Source organism: Saccostrea echinata, unplaced genomic scaffold (assembly GCF_033153115.1).
Source record: "Saccostrea echinata isolate AGI-Se365-2 ecotype Australia unplaced genomic scaffold, CSIRO_AGI_Sech_v1 ptg000010l, whole genome shotgun sequence".
Taxonomy (NCBI): domain Eukaryota; kingdom Metazoa; phylum Mollusca; class Bivalvia; order Ostreida; family Ostreidae; genus Saccostrea; species Saccostrea echinata.
In genome coordinates this window covers 4,455,676-4,473,803 of record NW_026889759.1, presented here as the reverse complement: position 1 = coordinate 4,473,803, position 18,128 = coordinate 4,455,676, and the positions used below count along the sequence as shown (strand labels likewise).

General features: G+C 33.2%; 2 protein-coding genes and 1 non-coding gene across 4 annotated transcripts; 1 reads left to right on the top strand and 2 right to left on the bottom strand.

Moving 5' to 3' along the window:
• Window positions 1-1,718: 1,718 nt before the first annotated feature.
• Window positions 1,719-10,933, top strand: LOC133184204 (hydroxymethylglutaryl-CoA synthase 1-like). Of its 2 annotated transcripts, none has more exons than XM_061319151.1 (9): window positions 1,719-1,956; window positions 2,748-3,190; window positions 4,980-5,105; window positions 7,979-8,143; window positions 8,603-8,762; window positions 8,953-9,123; window positions 9,250-9,476; window positions 10,168-10,305; window positions 10,749-10,933. In XM_061319151.1, the coding sequence occupies exons 2-9, from the start codon at window positions 2,752-2,754 to the stop codon at window positions 10,760-10,762; spliced, it is 1,440 nt and encodes a 479-aa protein (XP_061175135.1). In that variant the 5' UTR covers window positions 1,719-1,956; window positions 2,748-2,751; the 3' UTR covers window positions 10,763-10,933. The 2 variants fall into 2 exon arrangements, with proteins under 2 accessions (XP_061175135.1, XP_061175134.1); XM_061319150.1 differs by having other exon boundaries at window positions 2,742-3,190.
• A 1,654-nt stretch (window positions 10,934-12,587) lies between these two features.
• On the bottom strand, window positions 12,588-12,670 carry Trnas-uga (transfer RNA serine (anticodon UGA)). The gene has a single exon. It is a non-coding gene; the product is annotated as a tRNA-Ser (tRNA).
• A 763-nt stretch (window positions 12,671-13,433) lies between these two features.
• On the bottom strand, window positions 13,434-17,759 carry LOC133184611 (transcription factor glial cells missing-like). The gene is made up of 5 exons (XM_061319699.1): window positions 16,983-17,759; window positions 15,676-15,925; window positions 14,859-15,067; window positions 14,668-14,746; window positions 13,434-14,570 (listed from the first exon to the last, which is right to left on the bottom strand). Exons 1-5 carry the CDS (start codon window positions 17,136-17,138, stop codon window positions 13,528-13,530), a joined length of 1,737 nt encoding a protein of 578 aa, XP_061175683.1. The 5' UTR covers window positions 17,139-17,759; the 3' UTR covers window positions 13,434-13,527.
• Between the last annotated feature and the right edge of the window lie 369 nt (window positions 17,760-18,128).

The window sequence follows — 18,128 nt, the reverse complement described above, 5'->3', positions numbered from 1 at the left end:
ATGTTTAACATGCCTCAACAACAATCCGCTATGTGAAGAAAGGACTATATTCTGTAGTGGCCAGTATCTGCCCCCAAAATAAAACTTTGATGGAGAAATCTTTAATTATGTTCTAAACCAGGTGGATATTTGCAGACTTCAAAACATTAAATATTTTTATCAACTATGACATCATCAGTTAGATATGACGTCAATAAAATGACGTAAATTCCAAATTGCAATGATTTTGAGAGAAAATAGCGTATTTTACGTCGGTATTTTGATTGGAAATTATCGAGCGCAGGTCTGCTCAGACTAGATCTTCTGATATAATGTGTAGAATGATAATATCAATGATATATGTGAATATGGTACCTGAGCAAGCTTGCGCTCTATAAATACTATAGTCAAAATTGAACAAACTCTGTGCATTTTGGCCTCTATTTTAAAAATAATGGAAATCCAAATAGTTTGTGACGTCACAGAGACAAGAAAAGCCAACTAATTTTTCCAATTTCATAATACATTGTCTTAATTTGGATTATTTTATACAATATATGCACTTTTTCTCATTTCAAGAGATTTTCAAAATTTGACCATTATGGAGGCAGGAATACGCCCTTACCGTATATAGTTCTTTAGATTTATCAAATTCGGATCATTTCGTACTAGTATTAAGAACCCACTATTGTTGATGCTCAGGCGTTTACACCCCTTCCCCCTTCAAGTATTTTCAAAATTAATGATATTACATTGTAAAGAAGGCTATAAATGACATTTGTGACACTACCCCCCACCCCCACCCCGTGCTACCGTGATAAAGTAGACCCATTCGAAGGCCGAAGAAAAGAAATTTATTAAAAATTTCAACTGGAGCCACTTCTCGGACAGCTTTTGGATTGGATTTTTTAAAACTTATTTTTACAGTACATGGAAAACGTCCCACCCTTTGCAAATTCAGACATAAGATAAAAAACACAGAACTTTTTTCCAGGTTATTTAAAATAAATTTTAAAAAAAATCCTGTAGTAGTCTGACAGATTAAATATATGACAAAAGAAAATGACAGCATATGCAACTTTTCTGATCAGTAAAATAAATCTGATAAATCTGATGATAAGATAAGTTGTTTTTGTTTGTGTTTAATCAGCCTCCAATGTTTGACAACACGATAACACTATATACTGATTAAGATAAGTAAACACGATAAACCAAATGAGGATGGTGTGCATTCCATTGTATTACATGTATTTTGTGAAAGAAGAGAAACTTCTGCATCCTAAATTTGTTTTAAAAGAACGAGGGCGCTTTTTATTGGCATTCGGCAGGAATCTGGGCGCATTTGAAAATGAAAATTTGAATTTTCATTGATCTGTCACATGAAATTTTAACATTCTTTTGATGTATCGGGTTCCTGTGAAATAGGAAAGGAAAATATTTTACCGATATTGTATTTTGATTTGCTAAAAAAGAACTTGAAAATTGGCTAGATGAGTTATTTTGTACAAAATGTTACATTTTTAAACGCAATTTAAAAGAATTATAGCGCGCAAAGTATCATTAATTTTTTGGAGAGATCTTTCAGTGCAAAGTAACAATTTTTTTTACAGCATTTAAATAGATAAGAATCATTTTTCAGTGTCTTTGGGCGCATAAAACATGGGGCGAAAATGTTTGTAATGAGTTTTAAAAGAAGCGCTTAACGAATAATATGTCGAATGCCTTATCAAGCACCTGTCGAAATTAACCAACTTCCTGTTTTGTAGACGATCAACGACCTTACGAACTTATCTAAAAATATTAATGACTCTGGTGTTTTTAAAATTGTTTGCATATATAAACGCGAATAATGTAATCTCATATATTTAAGAAAGTGATCAGCACTATTTATATCAGTATGCACTGTTTGTAAATCGTGAACAAGTCGCACGTGGTCGGAATCATCAATGTTGCATTAGATAAACTTAGAGGTTATCGGTATGTATAATGTAATGCATTGGCTATATTGTTATATTATTAAAACGTGTGTTTTACCATGTTTACCTTTAATTTACTCTTATAATCAAAACACTGAGAATGTTAAACTGTTTCCAATGTGAAATGTTGTTGAGGTAGAAAGCTCCTAAATAACAAGACTTACGTAAGAAAATTTGTGCGACACGAAACGGTGAAATGATCGTTTTTTGTTGAAATGACGGTTGAATATCATGAAATGACTGATTAAAAATTGCAATGACTGTGGATTTTAATACCATTATATCAAAAGAATTTTTAGCAAAGATATTTCAAACTCCATGGCACATCCTGTGAAAAAAATTATTGTTTGTGAAATAAATTTAGTCTGGTAAAATACAATGAGTGAATGTATCATGCAACACTAAGAAGTTCAACTGAATTTGCAAGAAACACAACTTTGTCTTTACAGTCTTCCATTAATATATGCATATGCTCTCCTGATTAGTGCAAATGTGAGGATAACACACTCATGTTTTAAAAACCACTGTTCCTTAAACTTGCTGCTTAGTATGCATTTTTGACTACTGTTATCCTTTTACACTGAAAGATTATCTAGAATTCTCAGAAAATGCATCAACGTTGTTTCAAAGCATTTAAAATCTGATGATGTATCAATAAATTGATTGAACTCATCAATGACAGCCCTACTTAAGTTCATTTATTTGGTAACTTCAAGGAAGTCCCTGTTTTTTTATGTTTGATATTGACCTCACAGTATACATAGTTCATAACATTATATTTTTTAGATCCAGCACCATGCCTGGTACAGTTTCACAGGAGCCATGGCCAACAGATGTAGGAATCATTGCCATGGAAGTCTATTTTCCATCACAATATGTAGACCAGGCTGAACTTGAAGTTTTTGATAATGTATCGACAGGAAAATACACCATTGGTTTAGGACAGTCAAAAATGGGATTTTGTTCAGATAGAGAAGATATTAATTCACTTTGTTTAACTGTTGTTCAAAAACTTGTAGAGAAAAATCAGCTCTCATATAATGACATAGGACGATTGGAAGTAGGAACAGAAACTATTATTGATAAATCAAAGAGCACAAAGACTGTATTAATGCAGCTGTTTGAAAGCAGTGGTAATCACAGTGTGGAAGGGTTAGACACAACAAATGCCTGTTTTGGAGGAACTTCTGCACTATTTAATGCAATAAATTGGATTGAATCCAGTTCCTGGGATGGTAAAATGTCTTTTTTAGGTCACCTGAGTGACTCAGGTGTTCTATTGCAATTCTCTTTTTGTCTGTCGGCATGCATTTTGGTTGTCCGACGTGCATTTTGGTTGTCCGACGTGCATTGGTTATAAATTTTTGAACATTTTCAACTTCTTCTCTGGAGCCACTGAACCAATTTTGGCATCAAGTCTCTTATGAGTAAAGGGGAACAAAAATTTTGAATTTCATGGTCTTTCCCCCCCCCCCCTCCCCCCCCTGGCCTGATGGGTGGGGGTGGGGCTAAAACCATCAAAATTAGTGCTATCTTTAAAAATCTCCTTCTTTACTCCTGCACATCCAACAGTCAAGCTTTTAGCATTATTCTAATAAGCTTTAAGCCCTCTACCAAAATTGTGAAATTCATGGCCCCAGGTCAGGGGTTCTGGAGTTAGGATGGGGCTCTAATGACCATATAGTGAAAATGGATAAAGATCTTTCCTCTCTCCCCCTGTATATTTAGCAGGTAAACTAGGGGCATAGTTATGATGAGCAAAGGTGCTTTTTTCATAATTGTGAAATTGTTGCCCCAAGGTCGGAGTTCTGGATTTGGGGGTGCTCTATTGATTATATAGTGAAAATGCATTATTTCTTTGAAAATCTTCTCTTCTCCTGGATACCAAGCCAAAAAAAAAAATGAAGTGCATAGTTATGATGAGCAGTGGTGCCTCTTCTTAAATGGTAAATTTCATGGTCCTGGGTCAAGAGTTCTTATGTTGGGATCAGGCTCAATTGATTATCTAATGAAAATGCATTATTTCTTTGAAAATCTTCATCTCTGCTCCTGGGTATTGAGCAAACAAATCAAGTGAATAGTTATGATGAACAAGGGTTACTCTTCTAAAATTGTGAATTTCATGGCCAATGTGAGAGGGAATGAGATGGGTTCAATAATAGTGCTTAAAGACTATTGTTTTGTTTAGTCTGCATGATAATGACAAAGGGGAGCAAGTGCAGGCAAGTAAATGGATCTACTTTAAGATTTGTTACAGAGTACTAGACTATTTTGTTGATACCTGATCATCCTATTTCTCTTGCTTTTGAGCAATATAGCTTCATCTGTCAGGCCAAACAAAAAAATATGTGTGGTTCCGGTTACACCTCCAAAAAAATTAGGGTAGGTAGGTAGGGATTTTTTAGTTTTTATTTTTTTTTTTAACAAAATGATTTTTTTTTTTTTTTTTTTGTTTAACAAAATGATTTTCTTAATTTTCTAAATAGTACCTATTACTGCTTTGCAAATGACATTTAGATGTGGTGTGATAATATACACTGTACTAGTCAATATTGGAAGGGGACACGGTCACACCTACGTGCTAGCTTGCTTTGGATTTAACACTATTAAACACTTGCACTATGATGTGCAAGGAGGCCATCATTGCTAAAACTTAAACCGGAGCCATTGATGGAAATCGGGGAAAATTCCGGAAAAAATCTGAAAATTGCCAAAAAAAAAGTTTAGGGTCGGGGGTATAAAATAGGGACGGTCGGGTAACCGGAACCACACATATTTTTTTAATTGGCCTCAGTTCATTTTGTTTTTATATTATACTTCTATGGATCCTTTACTGTGTTGTATTATACTCAGGTGACCATAAAGGTCCTAGGGCCTCTTGTTTTTTAAAACAATCTCTTTGATGAGAGTATAGGGAAAAAAATTAAAGAGTTATTTAAGTTGTGCATTTTGGCTTAAAAAGAAAAAAAAATTAAATTTGAAAGTATGGTTTTTTAAATTTGAAAGTATTGTTTTTGTTTCCAGGGAGGTATGCTTTGGTTGTAGCTGGTGATATTGCAGTGTATGCCACTGGCAATGCCCGCTGTACAGGTGGTGCTGGGGCAGTAGCCATGCTGATTGGGAAGGATGCCCCACTTGTCTTTGATAGAGGTTTGTACAATTCTTCTATGAAGTCCATGTGGATGATTTAAAAAGTAGAAATAGTTATGGTTAGAAATGTTCATCTCTTGAGTGGTGCTCTAGGTCACCCGTAATTATGATGTACATGAAGGAGTAGAAAAAGAATATCTGTAGCTGGATATGATTGCAAATTAAGTAATAATTCTGATTCTAACATGTTTAATTATAGGTTGCTTATATACATGAAATGTACTGGTTTACATGCAGGGAATAATAAAACTAATTATTAAACATGTAATTGAAATGTATTCATAAATGCATAGAAGTCACATCCGAATCAATTATTATTAACATTTTAATCACCTGTTTTCCAAACATGAACATGCATAACCTAGTTATTTACATATCAAACAAAGGAGATTTATTTATCAAGTGGGATTGATACAAGGACACAGAGCTCAAAGTCCAGATTTTCACATCCTTCTGTAATAGGTATAAGAGAGATGATTTCTCTCTTCAGTAGCTTTGGTCATTCTATCTATATAATTAGAATACTAGGTCAATCCTGTAAGTCCTATGTAGCCTAATTCTAAAAAAAAGAAGGTCTCTTTTTAAACTAATAATTTTTTAATTTATGGGTTACATGTAGGCATTTTATATGATTCAGTTTCATGTTGCTTCATCTTAACCATCTGGGTCTAGTTAATTAATGAATACTTTGGGTGTCCATCTAAATTCAAATTTATTGCACAACTATAGGAATAGGAAAAAATTATGATTTATTTTTATTAATTAACCTAATGAATTTCACCAATTATTGGTAAAAATGTGGAGTACACCTATCACTTATATGTCAAAAAAATTTGGGACATATCTTATTAAAGATATTCAATAGAAAATATTGTAAGTGAGCAAAGTGTATAAATGTAATTATACTTAGAGTATATTGATCATAATAAAAGCAAAATTATAGATCATGAAATGGGCAATGTATTTAAAAAGGACAAATTGGATAAAGGGATGTACATACCAGTCAAAGGGCACTAGACACCACCCAAAGAGTGTTCCAGATAAAATTGTTTTATGAATCGCATCAAAGACGATGGTCCTGAACAAAGGCTTCTGATTGCTAGCAAAGATATTTTATAAAAGGACAATGGCAGACCAATAAAAAAAAAGTTATTAAAAATCTGAAACTGGCCCTTTTATGAAATGTTGGGAAATCTACAATAAGTTTGCAAAATAAGTAAATAAGATGAAAATAAGTAAATAAAATAAATATTAAATAGATAAATTTAAAAAATGTTGTTGTATACTTATTTGTCAGATTGACACAAAATGCTTTACATTTATTATAAATAAATATGGTAATCCCATGATTTATGATGTAAGAAGATGACATCTTGTTTACTTGGACATTTATTATATATCGGTCAAGATGACACATTCCTTCCACCACTGTAAAGGTCGTGTTAGTTCATACTTACTATATGTAGTATTATTTACTTTTCCATTGCCAAATGAAGGTACTTTGAAATAATAAGTGAACACTTCAGTGTACTAGATTAAACTTAAAAGCCATGTCAGTCAGCAGTTCACTTGAAGATTTCCATGAAGCTTAACAAGTTTGACTAAGTTGTTAGTTTAGGAAAACCATCTTATCAGTTACCAATCATGCATATTACATGCCTTATGACAATGCAGTGGTTAAAAATGGCCTATAATTATTTCACTTTGAAATACATATTGGAGTTATCTAGTCATTGACATTGTCTGCATGATTTTTTTTATGGTTAATAGATGGACGATGTAGGGCTATAGATAAAAGAAAAAAATGTACTATTTTATTGATAATTGATGAACCCTTTTAAGGTCATTAGATGTTAATATCGTAAAGAGATTACAAAGATCAAAGGTAAATGGGACATAGCAATATGCAGTGTTATCCATGGTTGAAAGTTCATATTGAGAGCCCTGACCTTGATTTCAAGTAGCTAAAATGAAATTTATACCAAATTTATTTATTTGTTGTCTTAATTTATTTGATTATTTATATGCAAAACATGCAATTTAGGTATTGTTAATCTTTCTTTTAAAATGCTTACATGTATCAAAAGAATTTTTTGTTTTTGTTTTTTGTTTTGTTTTTTTTTTTTTGCCAAATAGTATTAGTTCTTGTAATATCTTGGTAATTTGAGTAATATATACAAATATGTAAGCTAAATACATTTTAATGATAAAGAGCAGTTTTCTGTAAATCAAAGAACAATTATCATGCATATGAAAATTTCACATCTGCCTCAGTTGAACTGACAAGGCAGATAAATAAGTGTTTACTCTTCATCAGGCTTTGTAGATTACAATGTGATTGACCTGAAATATCAGTCAGTTCTTGGTACATAATTGTACTTTCTCATGAATATCCTATTTTCTTAACACTATTTATGCATGTTTTGTTTAAAAACTAGACAATTAGAAAGTAATCATTTTCTGAATATTTTTAATAGCATGGTTTATTTTCATGTGATGGGTATGAATGTTGCTTTGAGGATTGTGTTAATTATCCTTTGCTTGTAAACATTTATTTTTCTCATCATAATAAAGAACAAAATAGCATTTGGGAATGCATGGAAATAGATATACATGTTATGTATTAATGTACCATAATTTTAGTACATGTACAAATATGCATGACCAAGATAATGTACATGAAAGATAATGATAAACAATTAGAATAATTGCTGTCAAAATTGATACTTGTACCAATACATGTATTTCCTCCTTCATAGCTATGCATACAAAAATAGTGATGTTTGGAACATCGAAATTCTATAAAAATAAGGTACACAGAATGCTATGACAATTTTCTTAAGTTATGAAGGACCTTTATTTGCTGTTTACAGGAGTGAGAAGCATTTATATGCAGCATGCGTATGATTTTTACAAACCCAACATGGACTCCGAGTATCCAGTGGTGGATGGCAAGTTATCTGTGAAGTGCTACCTGCATGCCCTGGACAAGTGTTACCAGGCTTATACTGAAAAAGCAATACAGACCGGAATTATTGGTATTACTTCAGTCATTTGTAGTTGTCTCAAGGCTAAGGGTCTCCACTTCTGCTTCAAGTTTTCATGTAACTGTAAGATGTAGACACTTGGAAGATTTTGTGCCCTTTGATTCATGCACTTGAACTTTGGTCATTGAAATGATTTTTCTCTGTGCTCCCTTTTAGTATGATAATTTTCAGTATGATAATATTAAATACAGACATCAATGTATGTTATGAATTACCTTTTGATTTATCATAGTTCATTTTCCTTGATTTTTATAAAGAAAAAACTGAATTCCAATTTCTTTCAGTTGCATAGACTGATCTTTTAATTGAAAAGTAACTGGGGACTTACCAGTATAAGCTTTCTTCAAAGTTATAAGTGCTTGCTTAAAAAAAGTGGAGATTGAATGAAATGTTTTCAGATACATTTAACATTCAACAAAGACTAATTATTAAACTTCATTTGTTTTGTAGGGGAAAATGCTAGTCTAATAGATTCTGCTGATGCCTTTGTCTTTCATTCACCATATTGTAAACTGGTGCAGAAATCGTTTGCAAGAGTTTTCCTCAATGATTTCCTTAAAGAGCCTTCTCCAGATTTCTCTGGAAGATATGCTGGGTTGGAGTCTTTCAGGTAAAAAAAAAATATAATCATGTTTATTTTGCCAGGGCTTTGTTTTAAGACATTTGTATAGTTTATAAAAAAGGATGCTTGGTACATACAGATCACTGTACACAATGTTGGCTGTATATTTTTTGAAGACTGAAAAGTAAATTTTAATTCTATGTTTCATTTTATTATCATCATTATTATATTTTAAAAGGAACCTGAAGTTAGAGGACAGTTACTTTGACCGTGATGCTGAGAAAGCCTTCATGGCAGCCAGTAACTCAATATTTACAAATAAAACCAAACCTTCCTTACTCCTAGCTAATCAAGTGGGGAACATGTACACACCCTCCTTGTATGGGGGACTAGTTTCCTACCTATTAAGGTAAACATTTTTTTTTCCCTTAGTGGTAGATTTATTTCTCCTTGTCTTGAAACTAAACAGTACTTTTCTAATTGTTATATGGTTATTTTTTTAGCCCTGTCATTCTATGCATGTTTTCTTTTGCAGTGTTTCACCAGCAGAACTAGTTGGACATAGAGTTGTGTTATTTTCTTATGGCTCAGGATTGGCATCCGCCATGTTCTCTCTGAGAATAACCAAAGACTTGGGACCAAAATTTCATAAACTCTTAGAAAATCTCTCTTATGTTAAAAAAGATTTACATGACAGAGTAAAAGTGTCTCCAGAAGAATTTGATAAAACCATGAAACTTAGAGAAGAAACCCATAATAAAGGTTTGTGCAGTGTTGTTTAAGTTTTTGTATGTTTCATATCTTTCATCTTTTGTTTGTTTGTTTTATTAAGGATGGTTAGTAAGGTGATGTTTACATATTGAGCTAGATATAAACCAATATCTAACACAAACTTGATGTGTATCAGCTTTTTAGGGCATAATTGTTTATTTTTATATTTTTATTGAAAAACAGAGAATATGTATAGTTACAAAATTTTCAAAAATTCTTGTAGAAATGTGGCATTGAGATTAGATTAAGAATTGTTGCTTGATATAAAACATTCATTTTGAGTGCATTCTCTTTGCAAAATTGATATAATTAACATTCTCATGAGTAGCCATACATTAGGCCATCTTTGAAAAATTGTTTGTTTGCCCTCTCCCGACAGACTGACTTAAAACATCCCAACTCAAAACTTTTTTCAACCTCCAGGAAGCAATTTTTTTTATTCATTCCAAGATCTTCTCATCCCATGAATAACTATTTTAACTTCATATTCGCAAGTGTATTTGAAAAAAAAACTCTCCTTACCTACCTACCCAATTTTTTTATCCTTAGTCAGGAGAGGGCAAGTAAACGTTTTTTTTTTTTAGAAGATGGCCTTAGGTGTTTACCCTTGAAGCAACCCCACATGATGATAAAAATTAAAAAGAATGATAACTTCAATATAACAGTCTATTACTCATTGCAGCTCCCTACGCTCCCATTGGATCCACCAAAGAGTTGTTTCCTGGGACCTGGTACCTTACAGAGGTTGACAGCATGTATAGGAGAACGTATGATAGAGTGCCTTTAGTTCAGATTCCCAATGGAAATGTCAAACACTCAGGTATTTATTTAGAATAAACTCTATAAAAGTCCATTTAGGTTAATGAAATACAGTGAAACACAGAGAAATAATGCTTATAATGAATTCATGCTTACAGTAATTTTCATTTCCTGTAGCTTTTAAAACATATTATGAATGGATATAACAAATTATTTCTATAGCTTATCAAAAATTTTTGTGTCTGGCAATTCGCTATAAGCATGTTGTATTGTATCCACTAGTATTTTCCAAAGACAATTTAATACAATGTACTGCAACTTTATATTTTTAAATTGAATATTTTTTTTAAGTAAGGAGTTTGACATCTACTGAGATTAACATAATTTGTAGTGTAGAAAGTCACTTTTGTTAATAGTTGTCTAATATATAAGAAAACGTATGGAAGAAAATGTTATAAAGAGAATGATTGCTCCATTTAATATCCTGTTCTCTCTTTTTTTCAGCTGATGTAAAGTGATATTTGAGACTCACTCTAAGTAGATTTATCTATTACATTAAGAATGCATGAATTTACTAGTAAAGCATTTTTTTTTATTCCTATATTGCTTATTTTTTATTTACAAGAATTTTGTATACATGTATTTATATTATGTCTTGAAAATGAAGGAATTACTTTGAATCATCAAATGATATTGTTATGCATTTGTAAACCAATGTTATGTTTTGTGAAAAAAAAATCAATGAAAAATCTGTAATTATACAATAAATATTGTCCTGCATCTATTGATATCATGGTTTTACTCTAAACATTAATTAGCAGATCTTCATATTTATGTATAAGTGAATATGGATTAACTTATGACTTAAATATACTTATTCTTGATAAATACATATTACATGTGTAGAAGTACTGTGCTGTGAGGTTTTATACCAATAATCCTGGTCAAATCAGTAATTGTCTTCCAAGAAATTGGATATTTTTATGTTAATGATATATAAATGTAACTGACACTACACAGTGCCTCATTATAGATAGTTTCCGATGCACACGAATTTAGCAAGAGTTATTTCCCGTTTGTTGGAGGTCAATATGCTCAGATTCCTTGATTGGTCCACCAAATTAAACCTGTCATACTGGCCATTGAAGTGTAGAAACATTGTTTTCTGAAGAATATGTTTTTTTTAAACTTACTGTCTATGCGCGCATCTAATTAATTATTGCTCACAACTCATAGGTCTACGGGATGTGTTACATGTATGATTTATACGCTTTCAATGCCATACATATGCAGGTGAATTCATGTCTGAAAATATTTTCTGATGTATCTGGATTGAAATTCGTTTTCTTACCATTCAGGGTATCATATTTTATGTCCTCCAAAATCATATGATATACTGCATTACGCCTTTCTGTCTAAACAAAACGTAAACCTTATCACAATTGTTTCACTGACAAATGGGATTTCATATTCGGCCAAGTTGCATGTTCATTTTAAATCTTATTGTTCAGAAACTTAGTATTGGGGCGTGTTTGATAGTCATACATCCTTGCACTGTCACGAACTAAAATTTATCCTAAGAAATTGGAAAAGCTTTGGTGTATTGATAAAGATTATTTATATGGTGTTTAACGTCCCATTCGAGAATTTTAAAATTCAGATTTAGACCTATACTCTGCATTTAGGGTAATTGACCAGTGAGGATTCTTTATCGTGCCTGTGAGGGTTCTTTATCGTGCCTGTGAGGGTTCTTTATCGTGCCAACGCCTACCGTGACACGAAACTTTGGGTTTAATATCTCATGCGAAAGACCAGTGACTGTCACTTCTCATTTCGGGCACTTGGCGAACGAATAGTCACTACCTATTTTTACCTCCAAGGTTTGACGCGGCGCGGCGAGCGAGAATCGAACACGGGCCTCCAGATCACCAAGTGGACGCCCTATCACTACGGCTACCGTGACCGATCTATTGATAAAAGATATGAAAAGCGTAATCAAGAAAGGTCTAAATAGAAATGTAAGAAAACAAAACCAACACACCAATATTGTCAGTTCGTGTTCAGGGATGTGTGCAGTGCTCAGTAGCAAATCCAACGCATTCGGTAAAAAACAAACAATACCGGAGCTCGAACACGTGTTTTGTGGTAACGAAGAATGTAGTAACAGAATTTTCATGTTGGTTGAAATTAAGATAAAAATGCAATGCAAAATTGTCTATACCCCCTTTCAATTTTGTTTCCCAAAAGTGGAATATACTCCACCTATGGATTTTTGGGGGGAATAGGTGAAAAGTATTCGTACTTTTATTTAGTACTCGCTCAAGTTGCCTAAAAACAACTTTCCGCTGCGAGCAGGGTTCGAACCTGCGCGGGGAGACCCCATTGGATTTCAAGTCCAACGCCTTAAACCACTCGGCCATCACAGCAGATGTTGATAATAAGAGGTAGATAATCCATATACTGTGCATGTACATATATCAGTTAATCTATAACTAACATGTGTCACCTTCTGCTACTGATATTAACATATTTCATATATTAACATATTTTTGGTTCATTGCCAAGTTACAATAAAGAATTTTCTATTTGCATAATTTTTTGCAGATTTACCTAATTTTCTATTATTCTTCATCAGGATCTATTATCATTGTGTTTATATAAAATGATTTACACCATCAAATAAGTACTAGAAAAAGACAATACGGTATTTATTTTGCACACCTTTAATAAAAAGAAAACATTCTTATTTGCATAATGACTTCCAATCGTTGCACTTCTAACAAGGCACTTTAAATTTCATTCAACAGACCTGTCCTAGTATTGAGCCAATGCCAATATTAATCATTACTTAAACAAAATCGGACATTGTGTACAGTCGGAGCATAATGACATTTTGATACGTGGAGATTAATTTAAGAACCATTGATCAAACCTGCCGTAATATCAACGAAGCTGATGTCATTGCAATAATTTACAATTAATTACTTCACTCATCAGACGTCACTCAATTGCCACTGATCACGTGGCAGAGCTCATGAATAATGACAGTTGATAGAGATTGTGTACTTGAAGAACAAGAGACGTATAATAGATCGAAGAACACAAAATATTCAAATATTTGACTACTATGATGTGCATAATATTAATGATTCTCAAATCTAACTCTTGTTTTAACCCCCCCCCCCCCAAATAAAATACTTAGTTAACAGTGGATATTTCAACAATTATTTAGTCGAGAATTGTAACCATCAAACGTATTAAAGCATCAAAAATACACGATGATTCAGTTATAAGTCAGTGTAATATTTATGCTATGATTACATTGTTGCTTGTTCTGGGCATACTGATGGGAATCGTTGTGATGATATGGATCATTAATGACATTACTGCATCCGGTCTGGGGTCGAAAATAGCCTGTCGAACACCCCTCACTGGTTACGTCATGGACGCTTCGATGCTGAAAAATCTGAGGTGACGTCGAAATGGCGAGCGAGTGCATTTCTTGCTTTGATTTCTTTAAAGGTTTGAGTTCTATGTATTTAGGACCGGTATTTGTTTGAGTCAAAGATGACTGAATAAAAGACCCCTCATCCTGCTGATCCGAGGGCATTCGAGAAAAAAATGTTTGAATTATGTCCGAGTCTGTGACGTCATTCATACTGTAAAGGGGATTCGACTCAATTTCTTGCAACTGAGCAAAATCCTGAGCATTATCATCACGAGACATTCGATGTGGCTCGATTTCTGCTCGATCCGAGAGAGCACATTGGTTGGAAAGAGAAGAAATGTTACCAAAATCTGAATCTTGATTTTCTGTTTTAATCCTAACAGAATGTGAATCGGAGTAAGATTTAGGTCTCTCCAAATACGCGCTACTGTAGATCTCTCGAGCGTCGTAGCTACTTTTCGATGTTCGATGATAACGCTCGGTTGTGTTTGCGAAACGTTGATTGGGTATGTCCGTATATGGAAAACCTCTTTCACAGCCTCGATACATCTCAAATCTTGGATAAGATGCGTCGATATGTCGCTGAGTGTTGCTGAAAGTGGAACTGTAAGAAGACAAGGAAGGTATCTCCTCGTTCAGTATTCCTGGAAAAGTGGGCTCCTCGCAATGTGGACGGTTGACAGCAGTTTGCATGTAATTGCAATCAACGGACGACCTCTGCCAAGGTGATGGTGATGCTTCATAGATTTGCGGAGTGTACGATGAAGGGCACACGGGAAAGTTCGCTCGTTCGTTGTCAGCTCTGGTTTCTTTATACTGCATTCGGACATGAGAGCACGTGCATTCAAAGGGTGGACAGGAACAAAGTATATCAAATCCTAAATAAGAAAAAAAAATAGAAATAAATAATTTTCCTTTTCTGTTGATTTCTTTACATTTTTCCTCGAGCTTTTAGATTAAAAAAATTGTACTCACCAGGGAAAACTTTTGTTGAGCGTTCTTTATTTGGTGGCCATTGAATATCACGCTTCCGTTTCTTGTTCGATGTTTCTGACTAGAAATAAATTTATATTTTTCTTCTTCAAAGTAACCAATAAATAAAAAAGAAGAAAAAATTCAAATGTACATTTACTTTATAGACGTATTATTCACACCTTTTAACTCACCATGGAAGATTTGTGTTTTAGTTTGTGATGCCGCCTAGCCTCTGCGGAGGACTTGATTTCCGGTCTTGGATGATCGTGGACACCCTTTGCTTGGAAGAAGATGGCGTTGTTGATATGACGCCAGAAGTGCGTCACAGGGTAACCACAATGTCCCTTGCACGTCATCAACTCGAGACGACCTCGACAGTTAGGACCAGGGCAAGGTTTACCTGAAATTTTAAAGGTATATTTGTAAGATATGTTTATATAAACAAGAGGTGTACATATATATTTAATTTTTTCCTAGCATGGAGCATTAATTTTTTTAAACAATCAAGTCATTTTTCACTTTTTGTTTTATTCATTGAATACTTAAAATTTGAGATGAAGTTAAATTTTGATGTGCTGCACCGACAGCAAAAGCATTCTTATCACTCATTTTTATGGTAATGCATTTGCATACAACTATACCTTATTAAATGTATTTTTAGCCTTTTACTAATCAGGTGAAGTGATATTATGAAGTATTAAGATAAGCAGACTTAAATTTTACAATTTTTGACAATGTATTTCAATGTAATGTAACATTTTCCTACGTGGGTAGTTTCGTAAAGTCTATTCAGTTAGCTGTGAACAGCCGACCAAATCAAACTGGACAAATTCAAATGATTCGTACACATGATTCCTGTAGATTTCGCACCAAATGCGCCCATTTTCTTTTCCTATACACTCCAATAGACTGTCATATTGTACTTTTTATTTATGGGTTATACATGAAAATTATAAATGGCCACAAGTTACGATACTGACGGAATAGTTGTTAAAAGTAAGCTCAAACCTATCTGTTTTCTCCTTGCTTTGTCACAAATGGCGGGTCGTAGGTGAACTTTCTCTCCACTGGGTAGTGTGCAGTCATGGGAACATACGAACACCCCTAGACAGGATTTTTTCAGTATATGTGCATTGTGATTGTTAGTATTTCGCATTGCCCATCCACTGATGTGTCTGCGGGCGTCCTCACAGTTACTGCTGTACACAAAGCGATTGTTCCCATCCGGCCATTCCTGGAAATCGTCTACCTGGCATACCTGATTAAGGATGGAAAGGGTTTGATATCTATTTAGTTTATATTTTACTCTGATAAATCTAGCAGTCTATTAACTCGTTAATTCACACGATCACCATGCAGTGGTTTGCAAATCGCAACCCAAATTCCATACCTCTCCCCCTTTTGGAGTGGGTTGGGGGATGTGGGGTGGAGTAGATATCATTTTCTGCTTCAGCATTGAAAACAATGTTATTTTATTCATTTGAATTATCATTAGTATTCATTGGTCTTAATAACTCTTTGCACTTTGAAGGGGGGGGGGGGTCTAACAAAATAAAACAAAGAAGAAACATCTTTATAATGTGTGACTCGGAAAACAACACATGTGCCTTATGCATGAAGGTGTAAATATTATGAAGAAGGAAAAAGTGTTTTTAATCTCCAAAATCTAAAACAACGTTTTAGTTAATCATTTAATTTTTGGTTCACTTTCATAATTAATGGTAATTTTTTAAGACGTTAAATTCACATTTGCCAAAATCACATTAATTACGCAAAGTAACTATCGATTTCGATAAAAATATTGCTATTTTAATTCAGCAAATTATAATTTTTTTAAATTTTTTTTTTTACAGTTATCATGTAACATATATTGTGAGCATTGGATTCAATAAATCTAGTTACATATTTTTTTTGAAAATTTTCGTATAAATTGAGCCTTTATACTGTACAATTAAAAAAAGTGTTCAGTCGTGTTTTATTCCTCAGTGATTGAGTGTTCAGTCCCCCTATGAGTGAAGTAATACATAATTCTACAACAAAAGTAAAAATAAAAACTAATAAAAACTTTTGACATAGTTTTGTTCCCTAGATGCAGAAAAAAATGTACTTCACTTTCATACATATATATTTTATTTATACATTATCTTATTTGAAAAAAGTTTAAATATTCACAAGAAAGTTAATCTAAAATTTAAAATGTTTCATTTTTGAACAGTAAATCTTTAAATGTTTAAATAAAGCAATAAATTGTGTATTTTTCGCATAAAAATAAAAAAAAAATCTAGTAAATAAAGGTCCACCCCAGTGACACTCACCATGGGTAGTGTGTTATCGTTGATGTCCCACTTGTGAGTTTTCTCCGGGCCACTGTCGTGGAGCGGAGTCTGGTAGCTGGGTTCCTCCGTCAGTGTCATCCTGTAGACAACACACAAAACTGAATCAGCGCCCACCATAAAACCGCCATTAAACATTACATCGCCACATTATAATTCAAATTACGTTCTCTGTAATTTCAGGTTACCTCATCGCCTCCCCGTCATTAAAAATTCCGACGCTGAATGATTTCATATAAATTTATGATATTGATAAATTTAATATGTCGGGAGTCGAGGGAAATTGTTTACACGGTGACAAATTTATTTTTCTTTTTTATGACATGGATACACGCTTTCACACCCAAAGATTACGTCCAGAGAACAATACACAATGATATGATTTCATATTTTCTTTTCTATTGTACACGTGCATGCGTAACTTTGACGAGGTCATTAGTGAAGCACAGCTTTCGGGAGGTCCATCTCGCACCGAGTCCATCATCAGGAAGGTGTTATTTGTAGAACAAATAATTTGATGAAACTTTTTTGTTGCTGTAACATTTCATTGCCAGTCGCGCGACCCCCAAAACTGAGTCTACCACAATTAAACGATCAATTTTAATCCTCATTGTCCATAAACGTGACAGACTGGGTCCTAAGTGATCACAAAATTTTACGGCCGGATATTTTATTACTTTCTTCACAAGGTTTTAAGTTTTTTAAAGCATAAAATTGACAACAATTGAATATACACTCGTACAGCGACAGAGGCTAAAGGCAATCGTTTGAATTAATTTTCTGAAACGCGCTCTTTTCGATGAATCTTTCTTCCAATTATAAATTATTTATACGTGCATGTGTATTTTAAAATTTCGAGACAGAGAACTTGTAAATGATGATTAATACTAATTAAAAACATGCTAGTTAAATTGATGAGTATATTTTCATCAATAATAAATAATATAATTAATACTAAAAAAATCCTTCAAATAGTAATTCCATAGTTTGATTTTTCCTCCCAGATTATTCTAGTTTTAAATCACGTAAAGGTCTGCAAAATGTATTCAAAAAATGCATATTATGATGGAAAATTTTGCTGATTTTAAGAAGTATACAAAATAAAGCATTACAAATAGTAAAACTAAC